The 19,132-nt window shown below is 46.4% G+C and overlaps 3 protein-coding genes across 9 annotated transcripts; all 3 read left to right on the plus strand.

The window, feature by feature from the left end:
- The first annotated feature begins 1,075 nt into the window (after window positions 1–1,075).
- On the plus strand, window positions 1,076–7,249 carry aif1l (allograft inflammatory factor 1-like). Its single transcript, XM_085925579.1, has 6 exons — window positions 1,076–1,243; window positions 1,362–1,423; window positions 2,503–2,569; window positions 4,023–4,064; window positions 4,233–4,398; window positions 5,821–7,249. The coding sequence occupies exons 1-6, from the start codon at window positions 1,219–1,221 to the stop codon at window positions 5,909–5,911; spliced, it is 453 nt and encodes a 150-aa protein (XP_085781705.1). The 5' UTR covers window positions 1,076–1,218; the 3' UTR covers window positions 5,912–7,249.
- Window positions 7,250–7,985: 736 nt separating this feature from the next.
- On the plus strand, window positions 7,986–14,476 carry prkaa1 (protein kinase, AMP-activated, alpha 1 catalytic subunit). 2 transcript variants are annotated; one of them, XM_085925577.1, is made up of 9 exons: window positions 7,986–8,210; window positions 9,215–9,356; window positions 9,663–9,756; window positions 10,261–10,405; window positions 10,570–10,657; window positions 10,736–10,960; window positions 11,146–11,665; window positions 11,749–11,875; window positions 11,960–14,476. In XM_085925577.1, the coding sequence occupies exons 1-9, from the start codon at window positions 8,114–8,116 to the stop codon at window positions 12,244–12,246; spliced, it is 1,725 nt and encodes a 574-aa protein (XP_085781703.1). In that variant the 5' UTR covers window positions 7,986–8,113; the 3' UTR covers window positions 12,247–14,476. The 2 variants fall into 2 exon arrangements, with proteins under 2 accessions (XP_085781703.1, XP_085781704.1); XM_085925578.1 differs by lacking the exon at window positions 7,986–8,210 and adding an exon at window positions 8,723–9,041.
- Window positions 14,477–14,645: 169 nt separating this feature from the next.
- On the plus strand, window positions 14,646–18,831 carry LOC147048410 (secretory carrier-associated membrane protein 1-like). Of its 6 annotated transcripts, XM_085926996.1 has the most exons (10): window positions 14,887–15,100; window positions 15,708–15,912; window positions 16,481–16,567; window positions 16,641–16,751; window positions 16,815–16,926; window positions 16,996–17,124; window positions 17,204–17,363; window positions 17,432–17,533; window positions 17,625–17,742; window positions 17,818–18,831. In XM_085926996.1, exons 2-10 carry the CDS (start codon window positions 15,736–15,738, stop codon window positions 17,965–17,967), a joined length of 1,146 nt encoding a protein of 381 aa, XP_085783122.1. In that variant the 5' UTR covers window positions 14,887–15,100; window positions 15,708–15,735; the 3' UTR covers window positions 17,968–18,831. The 6 variants fall into 6 exon arrangements, with proteins under 6 accessions (XP_085783126.1, XP_085783124.1, XP_085783125.1 ...); XM_085927000.1 differs by lacking the exon at window positions 15,708–15,912 and adding an exon at window positions 14,646–14,732 and having other exon boundaries at window positions 14,991–15,100; window positions 16,641–16,926; XM_085926998.1 differs by lacking the exon at window positions 15,708–15,912 and adding an exon at window positions 14,668–14,789 and having other exon boundaries at window positions 14,991–15,100; window positions 16,641–16,926.
- Window positions 18,832–19,132: the final 301 nt, after the last annotated feature.

The following is a 19,132-nucleotide window of genomic DNA, read 5'->3' on the forward strand; positions in this document are numbered from 1 at the left end:
AATCACACTAAGGTAAGGTAAATGAAATCTAAATCGCATTTTCTGCTCACGGCGCAGTTTCATCTGCCTCATTGTGCAGTCTTTGACTCTTCCCGGCTCTCTTCCCCGCAGCTATTTATTCCTCCTCTCTTTCTACGGATTTTTTTTTTCCTGCCCGAAAACCTCCAAGGATGCAATTACCCCTTAACCCCTGGCCCGGTTCACCTCCTTGTACAGTCTCGTTTTTGTTTTTTTCCCGCACGTGATTCTGAATTATGACCTACGGCGACATTTGAGCCAGGAACGCATTTGCACCGACTGCATTAAACGATGCGACCAGTCAGCTTGATTCTGGTCCATGTAGACATTCAAAACATTAAAAACTAGCTTTTTTTTTCCCAAACTCGGTGGCATCATAAAAAAGTCGACTTTTGTTGAAAAACTTTGCAATTAAAATGGTTGTCGCCAATAGCAAAAATTCACCACTAATTGACACCTATCAATTCTCCCCAAAATGCAGCTTGACTATTTTTTGTTTTGTTTTACTAAAGACAATTTTTAACTATATATATGATTTATGATGTAGTGTAGTTGCTGAACTATCAGCACAATATCATTTACTTTATCTATGAACGCCACCTTGCGGGGGAAATAAATGGTCGCTTTCGGGTTCATTCACAATCTGCTCCATTTTCATTGTTTACATTATTGATATTTAAACCACTGTTCATGAACACACCGAATTCACAATACTTAATCAATATTTTGTTTACTTTTCAATGAGTCCATCCATCTCATTTGATCAAGATTTAGTTTGGCCACACGATGGCGAGCGTGATTACAATTCACAGCGGAACGCAAAGTTGTGTGTTACAAAATAAAAGCTTCAGACTGCCATCGTTGTGCGCATTTGTGGCTTTCAGACATGCTTTTGAAAACATTATTACTTTTTTTATGCTAAAAGAAACGAATACACTTTTATTTCTATGGCTATTGCGTCGTAAAAGCGAAGCTTTCGAAAATGTTGTCATTTATTGTGAATAAACATTACCGGATATGGATTATCTTAGTGGGTCTTCTGATTCAGCGGTTGCCGGTGGCTTCAGACGGAGTGGGTGGGAAACACACGCAGCCTTTGACCGAGCGAGGTAGGAGCATCACCCGCACGCTTGCGGTGGCCTTCCTGGCTCTACATTTACCCGTAAACTGGATTATAACACGCAAACAAAAACGGTTGGGATGCCTGCGAGTAAAAACTTACAAGGTAAAACCAAATTTTGTGTTGGATTTTATTTTTCGGTGACGCGCTTCAATTCAAGTCATTACATTGGATGGTTTAAGCTAGGTCACGTCCATTTTCAATGTCTTTATCTTTCATTTAGGAGGGAAAGCCTTCGGGCTATTAAAGGAGCAACAAAGGCAAAAACTGGAAGAGGTGAATCAGGTAAATTAGATCCAACGGTCTCTTTTTGTTTGTTTAATTATTTGGCGGCCAACGTATCGACTTTGGAAGTACGCGCGTGCACTTGACAGTGTGACGAAGCTCGGGGACGTCAATGTGAAAATGTCTGACCTCATTGTGCTTTATTTCATCTTCGGTTTGTCTGCGCCGATGCTTTCCACTACCGACGTTACACCTGTCTTGTCGGCGTTTTCACCCCGGGGGGGGGGGACAGGTGTGCGCGTGCATGTGCGCTATTCCATGGACTATCAATGAGGTTCTTTGTCTGGCGCTAATATGAAGCTCCTCTTTTACATGTATTATTGGCCAATTCAATTTTGGCCTCTTCTTTGTGAGAAGATGAAAACGCAATTCCTGAGGCCTGTTGGGACATTCCTGTGCATCGCTGTATTCTTTTTTTTTTAATTATTATTTATGTCATGTGCTCGTTGGAGCAAGGGGGTTTCCCCCAAGATGAGCGTTGTGAGCCAAATATCTGCTGATTTATATTCTTCCTGGAGCAGGCGTCTATGAAAAGCTATTGGAGGCGAGCTCTTTGTCCTCACTAGTATGCCTAGTCATTCCCCCCCCCCCCCCCCGCCTACGAATACAACCTTGAAATGCTTATCAAGAACATCGAAGAAATGCTCAAAGAGTTTTAACACCACTCATGACATTGGAAAATTCTACAAGGGCAAATATCCAGCAACTCTTTGTAGTTCTGGTAGCAACCAGATGTGGTGTCAGGACTGGTGCCTTCCAAAATTCCAATTTGTACGCTGGAAGCAGACTGCTCTTGATCTTCATCACGCTTCATTTGAAACACGGCAGACTTTTGGAGGTCAGACGAGAATGTGACTCCACATGGCGAATTGCTTCATTATCATTTCATTAGCGCGGAGCCCTCCTGGCATTTTTTTTTTTTCTCCTTCACGCACCGACGAGGTGCCCTACTTTTATAAAGTCACGTGTCGTGACGAATCAACCAGGACGAGCGCCCCCGTCGTGCGAGTCATCGTGTATTTAAGCCTTTTTGACAGCAAGAATTGTCTTAATCCTTGTGCTTTTCTACCTCTGATCAGGAATTCCTGGAGGACCAAAAGTACAGGGATGAAGAGGACCTCGCAGAGAATCTGGAAGGTTTCAAAAGTAAGCAGTCAGTTGCGCTACTGCCTCAATTGTTTTTTTTTTTTAAACGTCTTCACACAAACACTTTCGTCCCCGTGTGGGAATAGGCTGCGTTGAGGTTTGGCGAGGCCAAGTCCGGCCCGCGATGGAATGCGGCAGAATGTTTCTTTTTTTTTTTTTTATCGCCGCCCGCTGTTATCACGCATTGCAGAACTTTACTCCCGCCCGCCAGCGGACACAAAAAGCATTGTTACGACCTCATTGTGAGATATAAACAGTTTAAACGCACACAAGGGTGAATATTCCTCGTCGTCAACCTTGTTGTACCGCGGCGGCGGCGGCGCATGTCAGCATGACGTCAAGCTGCTTAGAGAAGCCACAACAGAAGACTCCCTGAGGATGGAACCGTGGAGACCAAAACTGGCGTGCTTGTTCTTTCTTTTGTCGCGATGTGGCATGCACTGTTATTCATGCTGAGAATTTCAAATCGCAAATCTGCTAAAGCAATGTTCCCCACCTTCTATTGAGCCAAGGCACATATTTTAGATTGGGTAAACACCGTTAAACAAAAATCTCAGGAACTGACCTTGCCCCTTCTTAAAAAAAAAAAAAAAAGCCAATCGATCCCACGCGAGGACAAAACGAGGCCTTTGCCTTTCAAATATTTCCTTGCCACCGAGATGACAACAAAGCAGCACTCGTTGCTGACATATATGATGCCATATGACGCAATATGGTGTATTGGTATGTTGGGAATGTCCACGTGTCCCTAAATTCCAGATGTCCTTGAAAGCAGCACGTTGGTGTCTGGCTGAATAGACGACTCCAGTGTCGGGACTCGAAAGAGGCCGCAGACTCGGGTCGGCTTGTTTTCTGCGGCTGCAGATGATCAACAGACTGTGTCCCACTCAGCTGTGCACTCTGTGTGCGTGTGTGCGTCTGTGTGCGTGTGTGCGTGTGTGCGTGTGTGTGTGTGTGTGTGTGTGTGTTATGAGAGGAGGCCTACTCCCCCAAGTTTGGGAACAGGCTGATCATTGTCCCATCCCGCTCCCCACGGGTTCACACAGTTAACACAGTTCCGTCTCACACACACACACACACACACACACACACACACACACACACACACACACACACACACACACACACACACACAGCTGCCATTGTGCGGCAGAACGTGTAATCTGACTAGAGGAGAGGAAAAAGGGCGATATTTTAGGAGAGAAGCAGGCTTTTCCAAACAGCAGATGTAAAAACACTCTTGTTCCTGTCACTTAAGTGTGTCGCATAAATCTGACTCCATGTTTTGTGTGGACATTATTGGAGTATAATTCTGTGCACAACGAAAACAAATGTCGGCCTCAGGTCAGCTGCGCCTTGAGACAAAAGCCGCCTGTCGGCATCAGCTGCTTGAAGTTTTTTTTTTTTTTTTTTTTTTTTTTTTTTCTTATCTCTTCTTGTCCTTGTTCCACAGATAAATATGCTGAATTTGACCTGAATGACCAAGGCGAGATCGGTGAGTAACCGGAATGTTGACTCAACGTGCAAAGTCAACAGCCGGGGGACAATGACAAACCTTGTGTCATTGTCGTCGGAAAAAAAATTCATCGCCGAGAGGCTGAAACATTTGCTCGGCCATTTTAAAAGAAACCAAAATAACGGATGGATTCGTCCGGCCTCTCAGATCTGATGGGCCTCAAGCGGATGATGGAGAAGCTGGGCGTTCCCAAGACGCACTTGGAGCTGAAGAAGATGATCATGGAGGTGACGGGCGGCGGCAGCAGCAACACCATCGACTACAGGGACTTTGTCAAGATGATGCTGGGCAAACGCTCGGCCGTGCTCAAACTGTGAGTTCCCAGCGCGCGGGCATCTCGCAACCATCCGCCTCAGCCAATTGTGTCGTGCGGCCGGGGAGATGAACGCTGATGTCACCGGCCGCCTCGGCCGTTAATCTCCATGGCGACAAAACCCGGGCCGGCGTTATTCTTAGCCATGTGATCATGTGATTAGTCAGGGAGGTGATTATTGGTGAGTCACCGATAAATGCGCACAAGTTTTGGACTTAAAGGTCAGTGTTGTACCGTGGCATGGGAGTCATTAATACACAAATATATTTCGATATTTTTTGTTGCAAGGCACCGTGACGTTTGCCGCTATTTTGAATCGGGTTATCGCGGCTGATCTCTTTTAAAGCAGCCGGCTTCGGGGGCGAGATGCATGTCAGCTCTGCGGGACTAAGCCGGCCGCACCGTTTAGTCGGCAAATCTCCTTATCCTTAAATGCGCCAACCCGCGGAAAAAATGCACAACTTTTCCTCCTTTTGCCCTCCATCCCCAAAAACATACACCACCCGGTGCAGTAGTTTTGTCGTTCATTCTCGGGACGCGCGGATCAGCGTGGATGGTTTGCATCCGCGCGCTATTCGTATTCCGGGGATCGCGCCGATACCGGTGATGGATGGGCGGCCCACAAAACACCCAAAGGAAACAGATTGGCAGATATTGCCAGAGGGCCTGGTCGTATGCCGGGCGGGAACTCCACTGGCATTTAGTTGGCCCTGCCCTGCCCTGATTTGACTGTCCACAAAGCTTTCACATATTTCAAGCGTGTTTCAAAACTCAACTGTGTGGTGACAATGAGTTAATGTCACTATGTCTCGCCACCACATAATAACTTGTTGAGGAATGTAACCGTGACTCCCTCAGCCCAGCAACTGAAAAGAACCTTCGGGGAGGCCCGGAGCAGAACTTTTGTATGCCGTATTGATAACATTCCACAGCATTGACTGAATTCCTAATCAAACGCTGGCGGCTGCAAAGGCGAAAAATGCAGCTCCTGAGCTCGCGGCGAAAGTGCGATAGGAGGAGGAATGCTTTTCCAAGCGCTTGGCACAAGACAAAACACTTCATGGAGAATTAACGTCCATTAAGATCCTAATTTGTACTCGGGGCGGCTCATCGCGATAAACGGAGAACATTGAAAATCCATAAAAAAAAAAAAATGCCAGCAGTGGAAAACAAAATGAGCATCAGCCGCTCTTTCAACATCTGCTTGACTTTTCTCGGAGGCTTACTGGAGCCCCGCATGCCAGTTTGCCCAAAAAGGAAATTAAAAGACGCTGTCTCAAAATAGCTGCCTGCAAATCTTTTCAGTGCGTACAATCATCCCTTTGACGCTTGACCCCCGCCGGCGCGCGGACAAAAATGTTGCACATCAACGCCATCCAGGACGGCCATTTTGTTTTTGACCCTTTCTCCATCTTCCCGCAGAGTCCTGATCTTCGAAGACAAAGCCAACGGGGCGCCGTCCTGCAAGCCGGACGGCCCGCCTCCGAAGCGGGACATCTCCAGCCTGCCTTAAGCTTGCCCACCACTCATCGCCCCCCCCCCCCTCCCTCCTCCTCCTCCCTTTCCTGCCTTCACGGGCGTCTTTCCGATTTTCTTACCCACTGATGGACAAAGGAGGCCATTTTAGTGAGGCGTTAGAGCTTGTCGGTATTCCATGTTTGACTGTGAATATTATCCTTTAGGTGCATTGTAGCATCAGTAGTGGACGTGTAACGTCGTCGAGTTGTTTTCTCTTTTTCTAAGTAGTTGAGTGTCGCGTATGAAGGGAAGACGCTTTTATTTTTCGAGCGGCACAATCAGCTTTCTTCATCCCATTTCCGTGGCAGCCTCGCAAGGATTCTCGCCGCGCCCGCCTCGGTCGGCGTTTGAGAGATTACGGGCTCCACCGCCCGCGGAGCCGGCACGCTGATCTGGAATCAGTAACTAGTTTTGTGGGGTCCGCCTTTTGGACTTTGACCTGGCGCTTGGTTGAGGTCAAGCGCGCATGCAGGCAGGAGGACTGCCATTTACGGGTGCAAACAATAACAGCAGCACAATCATGATCTTTCCAAGTGCCTCGGTACCAAACCGACAGGGAGCTCGTGCAAATGCGCGGTCCAAGCAGTAAATCCACAAATCCGTGAAATCGCTCTTCACGTTTTGTCGCATTTGTTATGTTGTACTTTGAGTGATTGATCGTCCTCCTCCTTTTAACACTGCGTCATTGTCAAAGTTGTCAATGTTTCGAACTTTTTACAGTGGTACCTCAAAGTTTGAGATCCGTTGAAGAAATATTTGGGCTGGATGTTCAGGATATGATTTCAATGAAGAATATTTTGACAGTCCCTAACTACTCCAAACAGACGCACAAAAAAAAAAAAAAAACACATCACAAGTGACAAAAATATGGCAGCTACCGAGTCGGCTGCTAACACTCTACGTGTCTCGTCAATATTTGGGAGAGTATATTTAGCCTGAAATTGAGCCAGAGCATCTTCTCCAAATGAAGTCCATTAGAGTACGCTGATGCTATTTGTTTTAGTCTTTAGTCCTTAGTCTTATTTTTTCCCATTTTTCAAGCGTAAGGGACTTGGATGTACCACTCAATTTCACTTTTGTTGTCCTGTGTGTGTGTGTGTGCTGTGATTTGTGCCTCTCAATCTCCACTCGCACTGTCTAACTGTGATTGTGTCATTTTAAGGCCCATTTCATGTGTTTTTGGTTGACCTTGAGCTGGTGTTTGTTTCACAGCGTGCAGGCTTTTTTTTCTTTTTAGCGTTGTTTATTAAAAAAAATGCACATTGTTTTCCCCCTTTGTTTTTGTTTCTTTTTTGCAGACACCAAAGGAATAAAACAGTCTTCTGATACTGTGTTTACTGCGGCATATGATTCATGTGTTGCTTCTAAATGAAAAGAGGGAATTAGCGGAGCACACTTAAGCACAAGGACTTGATTTGGTTTCCATTTCCCAACTCACTTAGACTGTCATAACATGCTAGTCACTTTATAACACCCTATTCAATTGCTTTGATTCATTTCTTTAAGCAATCTGCTGCCACCTACTGGTCACTTTGTTCATGCAGTGAGCGAGGATGTATGCTGAAATAGGAAGACAATAAAGGGTGATCAAAGTACGTAAACGCAACGTAAAAAGGAGTTGATGGGGGGACCTTGAAGCTGTCAAGTCTTACAAATCTTTTGGCTTTATGATGAATTCTTCACAAAGACAGCCATTTAAGCAATTATATGAACATAGTTTGGAGACCAACGTCTCTTTTGAGTTGACCTTGATGGCGAATTGTGTAAACAGGAGATCGTTTTGTTTTGATTAGCGGGAAGTGCCCGTTGAGTGTAAACAGGAGATAAGGACGCGAGGGTGTTCCCTAACCTTAACTTTTTTGTAAAGACAAACTAGGACAGCCTTACTGGTGTTTAGAAGTTGATTTTATTTGGTGGTGACGTACCAAATAACACATACATGCTTGAAAAGAACAAATGATTGGAAAATGAATTCATCAGCGGGGATTTAAATGAACATCACGTTTCCGAGGGTAGCCTGAAGGTATCACGCTACGTCATTTACGTTTAACTACGTCCGGCAAGCAACGGCAGCGTCGTCTGCGTCGGCCCCTCCCACTACGTGCGGCGCGGAGGCTCTCTTGGAGCTCGGAGTCGGAGCTCGCAGTCCATCCGTGCCCGTCGCTTGCTGCTTGGCTAGCGAGGACACTGCGGGAAGATGGCGACGGAGAAACTCAAACACGAGGGCAGAGTCAAAATCGGACATTACATTCTCGGCGACACGCTCGGAGTGGGCACGTTCGGGAAGGTTAAAGGTAAGAAGCAGCGAGACAGGAGCCCCCCCCCCCCCCCCCCTCCCCTCACTTACTTCAACTGAAAGATGGTGGCCGGCGAAGCTTTTTAGCATCGCGGCTAATTGGCAAAGCTAACTTGTCAAACCCGGGTAAGGTTTCGCACTTGTTGTCTCGTCATGCTGCTCGTTTGCTCAACTTGTTTGCGGCGACTTAACGTCGCCACACACCGCCGGTTAGCACCAGCTGGTTTTGTTGAGGGCAGTAGAGTTGGTGGTTAGCCGCAGGGAGCCACAAGTCGCTTGTCAAGGTAGCCACCGGGAAGTGAAGCTCTTTTAAATGACGCTCACGCGATCCACATTTTTTTTTTTATTGAAAAAATCCTGCCGCTATACGCTAAACGCCGCCGGGCATGTTTCTTTGGCTTCAATTGAAAAGACTGTCAAGTTGAGGTATTTAAATCTGTAGGTAAATGAGTTTGAAGCGACACTCGTGGGGACGGGAGGGGCGGAGAGGGGGGTGGCACTGTGAACTTTTGTCATTTGGTGAGAAACAAGTGACGTGACCTGAGTTTAATTAAGCCCACTGCCATTGTTCTTTTTGAAGTCTTTGTTTCTTTTTGTACCCTTAGCAGTTACTCAACAAGCAGCGCAGCTATTAAGTTGCAACTTGATCCAAAATTAGTCACATAAAAAAAAAAATAGCACTGTCGCTCTTTCCAGTTCTGGTCACCTTTCCACCCAAATATGCAGATAAAAAAAAAAAAAAAAATCATCGTTACATACCAAACAAGCACCATGCACGGTGTGCTTTGAGTTTTTCCTGTTGTAAAATATTTACCCCGGCTCAATAAAGGTTGGTAAGCATTGTTATAGAATCATTAAAAAAAACTTTACTAACTTTACAGGCAAATTGTTTAGCAGCATTCTCGTTTTTAAGTCCCTGTTTGAAATCCTCTTTAGTGCACAAGAAACTATTACAATGGGCAAAATGTTGGTAGTCATTGTTTTCTTTGTATCTTCTCCCAGTGGGCCAACACGAGCTGACCAAGCACCAAGTAGCAGTGAAGATCCTGAACCGGCAGAAGATCCGCAGTTTGGATGTGGTGGGCAAGATCCGCCGGGAGATCCAGAACCTCAAGCTTTTCAGGCACCCCCACATTATTAAACTGTGAGTCCTAGATTACAATCCACGGGCGAGTCCCCTAATCCCTCACATCATTGCCACCCACTGGGCTATTTCCAGCCTCAAATGGAGGCTTCCATCCATTTGGGATGATATCCGTCTGAGCCGCGTTTATCCCCTCACAATTAGGTGTAATGTAAAATTGCTAAATTCAACCCATACAGGGGTCAGTGGTGACAAAGCGGCCCTTCCTTCAAAACTCTTTTTAACTTAAAAAATATTTTTAACATTCCTAAGTTTGTTTCCGCTGGCCGTGCACTGTTGGCCTAATTCGTATTTTGTTCTAAACAGCTATCAGGTGATCAGCACCCCGACGGATATCTTCATGGTGATGGAGTACGTCTCGGGAGGGGAGCTCTTTGACTACATTCTCAAGAATGGAAAGGTAGTTTCGTTCCCCGCATCTCCTCTTTTTGGTGGTGACCATTTTGTATGGGACAACATAAGACAAAAATAATTGGATCAAACCACATCACTTTTGAAGAACATGCTAACATGCTGTGAAAAATTCCATTAATGGCCTCATCAAATTAGCATCACAAGTAGATCATATTGTTTACCCAAAGCAAAAAAAATGACTGCAGCTTTTTAACTTGGTTGTGAAACTCTTCATGTATCGGCTGTTTGTTTTATACTGCCCCCTGGTGGCCATGGTGCACACACACCAAAGGAGCACAAAAAGACAAACTCGTGATGCACAGAGAGTCTTTAGTTTAGAGTCTTGTTGCTTATGTCATCACGAAGAGCAATTTTGCGAGCAGCCAGGCGAGAGGAACGCGGCGTCGCTGCCAGCCTTGCACTTTTCACCGAGATGTCAGAACACGACGGGAGGCGTCACTTTGTGCTTCTCACCTCGCGCTCAATTTGCACTTTTTTTTTCTTCCGGTAGTTGGACGAGAAGGAGAGTCGTCGACTGTTCCAGCAGATCATCTCAGCCGTGGATTATTGCCACCGGCACATGGTGGTGCATCGGGACCTCAAGCCGGAAAACGTGCTGCTGGACGCGCACATGAATGCGAAGATTGCCGATTTTGGTAAGAATGACGTCAAGGCCAGATCTGATCAGTTCACGTCAAGGAGTCGGCGAATTCTGCTCATATCCTCCCACTTGGACAGATGCAATTCGGATTAGAAACAGTCCTGGCGTAAAGCTCATGAAATCAATGACGTGTATCCACATCAAAATCTTTGCGTCCAGGTTTATCCAACATGATGTCTGATGGAGAATTCCTGCGGACCAGTTGCGGTTCCCCCAACTACGCTGCTCCTGAAGTGATCTCTGGAAGGTTCTGAACATCTTCCGCCAGCACCTGTCAATACTCTTGACACGATTTCACATTTCCCACGCTCGCCTCTGCTGTCAGATTGTACGCCGGGCCCGAGGTGGACATCTGGAGCAGCGGGGTGATCCTCTACGCCCTGCTGTGCGGCACGTTGCCGTTCGACGACGACCACGTGCCCACGCTCTTCAAGAAGATCTGCGACGGCATCTTCTTCACGCCGCCGTACCTCAACCCCGCCGTCACCAGCCTCCTCAAGCACATGCTGCAGGTGGACCCCATGAAGAGAGCCACCATCAAAGAGATCAGGTGAGGAACATCACGCCTTTGTTGCCTTGACTACTGCTTCAGTTTTTTTTTTTTTCTCCCATCTGCATTCGTTTGCTGGTTATCAAATCGTTTTGGGGAATTACCGCCACCCTCTGGCCACCGGCGGCGCTGCATGAAAAGTATTTGTAACGTGATGCGTGAGAAGTATTTGTTTTCCCTCACAGAGAGGATGACTGGTTCAAGCAGGACATCCCCAAGTACTTGTTCCCCGAGGACCCGTCGTACAGCAACAACATGATCGACGACGAGGCCCTAAAGGAAGTGTGCGACAAGTTTGAGTGCACAGAGGAGGAGGTCCTGGCCTGCATCTACAGCCGCAACCACCAGGACCCGCTGGCCGTGGCCTACCACCTCATCATCGACAACCGCCGCATCATGAACGAGGCCAAGGACTTCTACCTGGCCTCCAGCCCGCCCGACTCCTTCCTGGACGACCAGCACCTGAGCTCTTCCGGCACCTCTTTGGCGGCCAGCGTCAAGCCCCACCCGGAGCGCGTGCCCTTCCTGGTGGCGGAGACGCCGCCGCGGCCCCGCCACACCTTGGACGAGCTGAATCCGCAAAAATCCAAGCACCAGGGCGTGCGGCGGGCCAAGTGGCACCTGGGCATCCGCAGCCAGAGCAGACCCAACGACATCATGACCGAAGTGTGTCGCGCCATGAAGCAGCTCGACTACGAGTGGAAGGTCAGCCATTTGGTTTTGATGGAGTGGAGCTCAACAGCTGCCGACTGGACGTGTGACTTCATTGTTCATTTTTTACCTTTCAGGTTGTGAATCCTTATTATTTGCGCGTGAAGAGGAAAAACCCAGTGACGGGCATGCAGACCAAGATGAGCCTTCAACTGTACCAAGTGGACAGCCGGACCTACCTCCTCGACTTCCGAAGTATAGACGGTGCGTCCGACGCTCGTGACGCTCATTGTTTTTTTATTTGATCGATTTTTTTTTTGAAAATGTATTTTTTTTTTTCCCCCCCAGACGACATGCTGGAAACCAAATCCGGCACGGCGACGCCTCTCCGCTCGGGATCGGTCGGCAACTACCGCACCACCATCAAGAGCGAGGCGGACAGCGCCGACTCCCCCCCATCGACCAGCGCCGCCTCGCAGGCCAAGACGGCCGCCGACGCCTCGCTGGCATCTTCGCTCACCTCATCCATCGACTCGACGGGGGGCGCCGACGTCCTGTCTGTGCCTCGCCCGGGCAGCCACACCATCGAGTTCTTTGAGATGTGCGCTAACCTCATCAAACTGCTCGCACGATAGCTCGCTATACACGCACACACACGCCACACACACACACTTACGTCGATCGCTATAGCCTTGTTTGCTCTCCGAGTGTCTTCTTAGCAATAAGCATGCAGTCCAACGGCGGCTCGGCCCAGAATGCCGGGGAGACGCCGAGAGCATATTTTGGATCAATATCTTAACATCTTCTGGAGTGATTACACTGAATTTGCTGTACTGTCCAGTCAGCCAGCTTCCAGTGCAAAAAAAAAAAAAAATAAGATCAACTTTTTTTTTTTTTCCTGTGCGGGTGAAGGAAGAAGCATCTTTGCACACCTTTCTTTTCATTCCTGCTGCTCTTGTTTTTTTTTCCACAAGTGGTGGCGCTTTCATCGAGCTGTTAGGGAGTGCAATGACCCCCCCCTCCCCCCCACACATCCGCTTTGTGTGGACTAAGTTCATCGATCGGTATTAAAGTGCCCCCCCCCCCTCGAATGATGCTGTTTTATCTTGGCAACGTATTTGTTGAAATGCTCGCCTTGTCATCTAATCTAAAAGTGGTGCGAAGAAGCGATGTTAAAGTGAGGTGAGGAGCTTGAAGTCAAAGTAGTGCTTTGACGCCACGTTGTTGAGGGAAGACGCTTCGTTCAGCCATGTCCAAATAGTGCTTTGATGCTGAAGTTGAATTTCAAGGAAGGAGGGTCAATCGGCCAGGCTACAGCCGTGGCTAAGAAGTGCTTTGACGCCATCCCGTGGCATTTATTGGCCATTGTAAACATTTGTGGACATGATGTCAATTAATTGCAGATTAATTCATGTTAGGACTTTTTTTTTCCCCATATATATACATCAATACTTCAAGGGTGGATTTACCCTGCAGGTCCAAGTGTCTTAATTCCGACTTCACACCGATAATCAATTTACCAGTGACTCATATCCTGACAGCAAAATTGACAATACCTCCAGTCTCTGGCTTTATCTCTGTAGCGACCTGCTCATAATACTAAAAGTGAAAATTGTGTCACTTGAACGACGCCGTGTAAATCCAAACCAAGTGAACATTTTGTTTTTTGAGATCTGTTGCTGGATTTCCCCCCCCCCCCTGCTTTTTCCAATCAGCATCACTTGTCAATCATAATTGACAACTTATTCAATTCGTGTGTATCAACTCTTGCTAAAGCACCGGAGGCTAGTGTGTGAATTGCCAAGAAATCGTGTGCCTCCTTGATGATCAGTAAAAACAGTAGCTTACGATATTTTGACTTGACAATCTTAACACTTAAATCAGTTTGGAACCCCCCCCCCCCCCCCCCCCAAGCTAGTCGTGAGTCCAAATTCTGAGCCCTCCCCCCATTGTCAACTATTAAAATGACATTTGTTATACTTTGCTAGTTTTGTTATGATGTAAATCATTTGGAATTGTGTTGTATTGATTTGAGAATTGTCTTTTTTTGGTTTGTGCAGTTTTGCTAAAAAATGTTATCAGCAATTCCCCTGGTGTGTGTACTTAATTCCAATCGACTACAAAAGCATGACAAGCTTATGAATGTGTCACTCGTTCTGGAAATGTGTTATCGTCTGCTGTCGGATTGCCTTATACGGCCGAAGCGGGGAACCTACAATAACTTTAATAACTGTTTAATTAATAATACACTTTGGGAGGATTTTTTTTTTTTTTCTCAGAAATTTTGGAGGAATAAAATAGGACAAAAAGTTCCCCGCCGCTGCCTTATGATCATCATCAGTACTGTTGTTTTTGAATTATTGATCCTTTTTTTTTCCCCAGTGATAAATCACACATAAGAAAAAAAAAAAACAATAACACTTGTATTGTTTTGAATTAATTTTGCCAAACTACTGCGGACCTCTGATCCTTAACGGAAGGTTTTTTTTTTCCCCTTTTACTTTTGTGACACAATACATTGTGTTTCTATGAAGCAGTATCAGTGATTGCTGATGTTGACGGCTTTAAAAGAAAAAAAAAATGTTACATTTCATTCCGACTGAACACCAAGTTAACTTTGTTGAAAATCAGAATCATTAAGTTTTGGTAAGGGTTTAATTTCGGGTGTGTTTTTTTTTTTTTCTCCGTATGTATGTATATCGAAAGGCGAATGTGTGGGGAAATGTCAGTGTTCGGAGTGGAATTTGTCTGAACTGCTTTGTGTAAAGGGACCCTACTTTCCAAGAGTGACCTGTGTTTATTTGAATGGACAGTGTCGGAATTGTTCCTATCCACAACTGCCTAAATAAACTGCTAAATTGCACACAAACCTAAGCGCTTGTCGTGTTATAATCTATCAAATATGAATATTCAACAGAACATGATCAGTTAACTCGACTACAACCATTTGTAAAAGCACTAACGACATTGAAATGTGCATTTTCAAATTGAAAAGTTTTGGACTTCCGCATTGGTTACATTGTAAATTCATCTCTCCCCAGGAAGCGTCTCTGAATGCGCTACATTATACGGGACGCATGCAAACACGTGACACAACTCGAGCCAAGTTCGTTTCGTAAATGTGTGTTTAGCATCATTTTCCATCTAGCAAAATGTGTTTTTACGACACTGTTTTAACGTAAGTTTTTGTCATATTGTTTGACATCTTAAAAATGCACTTTTAGCGTCGAACAATTGAAAAACTAGACGTAAGTTTCACTGCTTCCGCATTTACGGGTGTTCCTCTCCTCAATAGAGAATCTCTGAGGAGACGGTCAACATTAGACGTGACTGTCAGCTGCTTCCTGAAGCCTTTTCACGAATAATTTGAATCTTTTAGACATAAAAGACTGACATTTCAACAAAACTCACGTCCGTGAAGGCGGTACAGTCATGTCGGAACACGACAGTAACCCGTTCACGGAACCGGAGCTCAGCAACCCGTTTCAGGTAAGATTGGCTGGCTAGTTACCTTAGCTTAGCCACATTATCACTATTTACATGTTGACACGCGCAGCCGGTTTTATAAGATGACGACAATGAAATGTAAATTTACACGAACGCCTGTTTTAAAGTTTCTTCGGTCTATCTGCATCAAGCTGACGACATGAGATTGTGGTTAAAAATAAATGAATAACAGGAGCTGGTATATATATATATAATTTTTTTTTAATCTACAAAATGGACCATATAGATTGAACTGTGAAAAGAATGCATTACTGATACTTGACTGCCTGTGTTTGCTTTTATTTCTGGCACATTTTGTAGTTTACTTTCGTATCTTGAAGTCATAAATATGTTTTTAAGCCATAAACACAAATATTGACCTGCCTTCCAACAAACATTCCATCATTCAGTCACCTTCACGGCCTTAAAGACAGTCGGAAGTTCGAGATCAATTTATGAAACCTAACTGCAGGGTCACAACAAAAGTTTTTCTTCAGCCTTTCTGTGTGGATGCTTTTCAGACAATAAGTCAACCGCTGTTAGTATCGATCCTATTATTCGATTAAAATTGAGTCCATATTTTCTGCCAAATTGTGAATTATTCAAACAGAACCCTGCAGGTCCAACATGTTTTTGGCATGCACGCTAGTGCCGGAGGGCTCACGAAAGGAAGCATATGTGAAGATGACGGCCCCCCCTCCACCCGCAGGCTACACCACCACTCGCCCCGGCTCGGCCTACTTTCCCTGCAAATCGGAACAACCCTTCTCGAGTTTGACTCCAATGTGAATTTTTCCAGTCTGATTCTAGAAAAGGTTGTGTATATAAAAAAAAAAAAAACAACTATTGTAAAGGTCCCCTACCAAATATTGTGTTTTCTCGGTAGCAGTGTTTCTCCCTAGACAAGATTGACATTTTTCTCGAAGGAAGTTAGATATTTTCGATCCATCGATTATCTCGAGAACTCATCCTCTTTCCAAAAATTTACTCTTCCAAAAAAAAGTAGTCATAATAATCCAAATCATCCTCATTTTACAAGCAAACAGTGGTGTTTGGCATGTTGTGCCGTATTCATGTTTCACGCCAGGCTCCGGGTGAATTATTTAGGATGGCGGTCTGGTGACAAGTTTGTGTGTGGGAGGGCAATAGCGAGGGATGTGGTCAGGAGGACGGCGATCATCGCCTCACTTTGAATCAAGCCAGCGCGTGTGCAAGGCTGATGCTAAGCTAGCAGGCGGGCAGGACCTTGGCATGCGCGTTGACCTTAAGGCTGGCGAGCAAGGTACATTTTGGGCTGCTTGACTCCATTTGCTGCGTTGTCTTGCGTATTGCTATCAATTTGTAGTTTTTACATGCCGAATGGATTCTCGCCATTTCTTTCAGGATCCTTCCGTGACACTGGCGAGACAGACGTCGACAGCGATGGCTGCGGGATTAGAAGAATACAACCCCTTCACAGACTCCAAACTAGTCAGTATTTTACCATGCGAGTGTGTCTCGGTCAGATTGGATGGACGGCGTCATTTTCACTCTTCTCGTCTAGACGGCCATGACGACGAGCAAGCCCCTCTTGGTGGCGCCTGGCGTCCCGACGCAGCCCGCCGTCATGAAGCCCACCGAGGAGCCTCCGGTTTACTCGCAATCTCAGGCGCAGGTAGCCTCTTCCCGCCACGACCCCCAACTATTTAACAAAGCCACCGACGTCGCTGGCGCGCAGGACTCGACGGGGGGCGCCAGCGAGCTGCTGAAGAGGCAAGAAGAGCTGGAAAGGAAAGCGGCCGAGCTGGACCGACGAGAGAGGGAGATGCAGTCACTCAACGTTTCTGGAGGTGCGTCACCATCTACAAAATTATTTGAATAGGTCCTGACTGAGAAAAAAATCTTCAACACCCCCCCAGGCAGGAGAAACAACTGGCCGCCGCTCCCGGAGAAGTTCCCGGTGGGCCCGTGTTTCTATCATGACATTACGGTGGACATTCCCGTGGAGTACCAGAAGACGGTCAAGCTCATGTACTACCTGTGGATGTGTGAGTTTCTTGCCACGAGCCGCAGTCACGCGACGCTGCGGAGTAGCGCTGAAACGTGATGTGTGCGCTTCACCTCCAGTCCACACGGGGACGCTGCTGGCCAACCTGGTCGGCGCTCTGGCTTGGTTCGGCGTGGACACGAATCGCGGCGTGGACTTTGGTCTGGCCATCCTGTGGTTCCTGCTCTTCACGCCGTGCTCTTTCGTGTGCTGGTACCGGCCCGTCTACGGGGCCTTCAAGTGAGTTCCCGACCGAGCACGTTGACGTCCCGCTCCCGCTTTTGCGTCACCGACGTCTTGCCCGGCAGGAGTGACAGCTCGTTCCGCTTCTTCCTGTTCTTCTTCGTGTACATATGCCAGCTGGGCATTTACGTGCTGCAGAGCGTCGGCATCGCCGGATGGGGAGCTTGGTAGGAAACATTCAAGTACACGAATACTGATTAAAAAAAAAAAAAAAAAAAGGATTGCAAAACAATAAGAACACCTCCGGTCCGTCTTCAGCGGCTGGATCTCGGCCCTGATGTGCCTGAATACCAACGTGGCCGCGGGCGTGTTGATGATCCTGGTGGCGGCGCTGTTCACCTCGCTGGCCGTCATGTCGCTCATCATGTTTAAGAAGGTATGTCGCCGCCCTTAGACGCCCTCCCGCCGTTTTCACGCTTTTTTTTTGTTTTGTTTTTTCCTTCTCCGCCAGGTGCACACTTTGTACCGCACCACCGGCGCCAGCTTCCAGAAGGCCCAACAGGAGCTGGCCACCGGCGTCATGTCCAATAAGACGGTGCAGGCGGCCGCCGCTAGCGCCACCTCCAATGCGGCCCGGGGAGCCTTCAAGGAGCACATCTGAGCGGCGCCATCAGACTACGCATGCGCCCTGAAGGTTTTGGTCTCTCAGCACCCCTCTTCTTTCGATTTTCCTACATCCTGCCTCGCCTCCTTTCAAAAAAGAAAGAAAGAAAAAAGAGCTCGTGAGAGTATTAGGGCCACACTGGAAGGAAACTATTGATTTTTGTATTTCTCTTGTCTTTTGCTGTCCCCAAGACTGCTAAATGAAGAAATCGCTAACATCCAAACCCAATGCAAAGTGAATCGCCACTGCCCTCCACTGGCGTTCCTGTGAATAGCATTCTATTTGCGTTTTAGTCCCATCACAATGCCTGCTTTCATTTTGCTCCTTTTTCCATTTCAAAAGATAAAATAGCAAAGCCACGATTGGATTAACCTGATCAAAATAACTAGATTTAGTTCCGTAATAGTGGATTTCCTTTTCTGTCTTTGGATTTCCTTTCTACGATGCAACTTTATTGATGGCCCGCATTTCACAGCAGCTGCAGCAGTAACTAAGCGCTTTCCACTCCAGGTCGGTAGAAACAGAAAATGAAAACACAGCTGTCACGCCAGCTTGCACTTTAGGCGTCTGGCGTGTGCCCATTTACCTCACTTCCACTCAGGATGGCCCACACTCCCTCTCATCATTATTATTATTATGGATACTGACCACATTGACAAATGACTAGATAATGTGAGCGCACTTGCCTTATTCACAGACTACTTACGAAAAAGCCATCCAGTCTTGAAATTTCACTTTAATCGGAATGTAATTACTAACATCTTGAATCGTTTTAATTTTTGCTGAAATCTTGTTTATTTCAAGGTGTGAAAGCTGTTCGGAACACTGACAATCGAAACGTGTGTATGTGTGTGTGTGGGGGGGGGGTTAGAAGATTGTGCTGTTCTAGGTTTGCATGATGACATGATGGTAATGTCTGCATATTTATTGTTTCTAGATTCAATAAAACTATTTTTAAAAATCTTTTTTTCTTGTTTCTTAGGAAGGATGGATTGTCGGTTGGTATTTTAAGATACATCCAAGATATCTAACTTGAGCTCTTTTGTATTCTTCTTTTTTTCCAAAAATTGCACTTTCCAAATGTCCACTAGGTGTCAGCATTGTTCTCCTGAGCAAGACCATTTTCGGTAGGGCAAAGAAATCAGAAGAGGAGAAAAAGAAG

The sequence above is a fragment of the Syngnathus leptorhynchus genome, chromosome 12 (assembly GCF_054491065.1).
Source record: "Syngnathus leptorhynchus isolate UIUO chromosome 12, UIUO_Slep, whole genome shotgun sequence".
NCBI lineage: Eukaryota > Metazoa > Chordata > Actinopteri > Syngnathiformes > Syngnathidae > Syngnathus > Syngnathus leptorhynchus.

Excerpts from the sequence above, each read along its gene's own strand:
- aif1l (XM_085925579.1), top strand. The coding sequence starts at position 1,219 with ATGCCTGCGAGTAAAAACTTACAAG. Across the intron at positions 1,424-2,502 it reads AACTGGAAGAGGTGAATCAG|GAATTCCTGGAGGACCAAAA; the intron begins GTAAATTAGATC and ends ACCTCTGATCAG. Across the intron at positions 4,399-5,820 it reads CGCTCGGCCGTGCTCAAACT|AGTCCTGATCTTCGAAGACA; the intron begins GTGAGTTCCCAG and ends ATCTTCCCGCAG.
- prkaa1 (XM_085925577.1), top strand. The coding sequence starts at position 8,114 with ATGGCGACGGAGAAACTCAAACACGAGGGCAGAGTCAAAATCGGACAT. Across the intron at positions 8,211-9,214 it reads CACGTTCGGGAAGGTTAAAG|TGGGCCAACACGAGCTGACC; the intron begins GTAAGAAGCAGC and ends ATCTTCTCCCAG. Across the intron at positions 11,666-11,748 it reads AGCTCGACTACGAGTGGAAG|GTTGTGAATCCTTATTATTT; the intron begins GTCAGCCATTTG and ends TTTACCTTTCAG.
- LOC147048410 (XM_085926996.1), top strand. The coding sequence starts at position 15,736 with ATGCACGCTAGTGCCGGAGGGCTCACGAAAGGAAGCATATGTGAAGAT. Across the intron at positions 16,568-16,640 it reads CCTTCACAGACTCCAAACTA|ACGGCCATGACGACGAGCAA; the intron begins GTCAGTATTTTA and ends CTTCTCGTCTAG. Across the intron at positions 16,752-16,814 it reads ACTCGCAATCTCAGGCGCAG|GACTCGACGGGGGGCGCCAG; the intron begins GTAGCCTCTTCC and ends GCTGGCGCGCAG.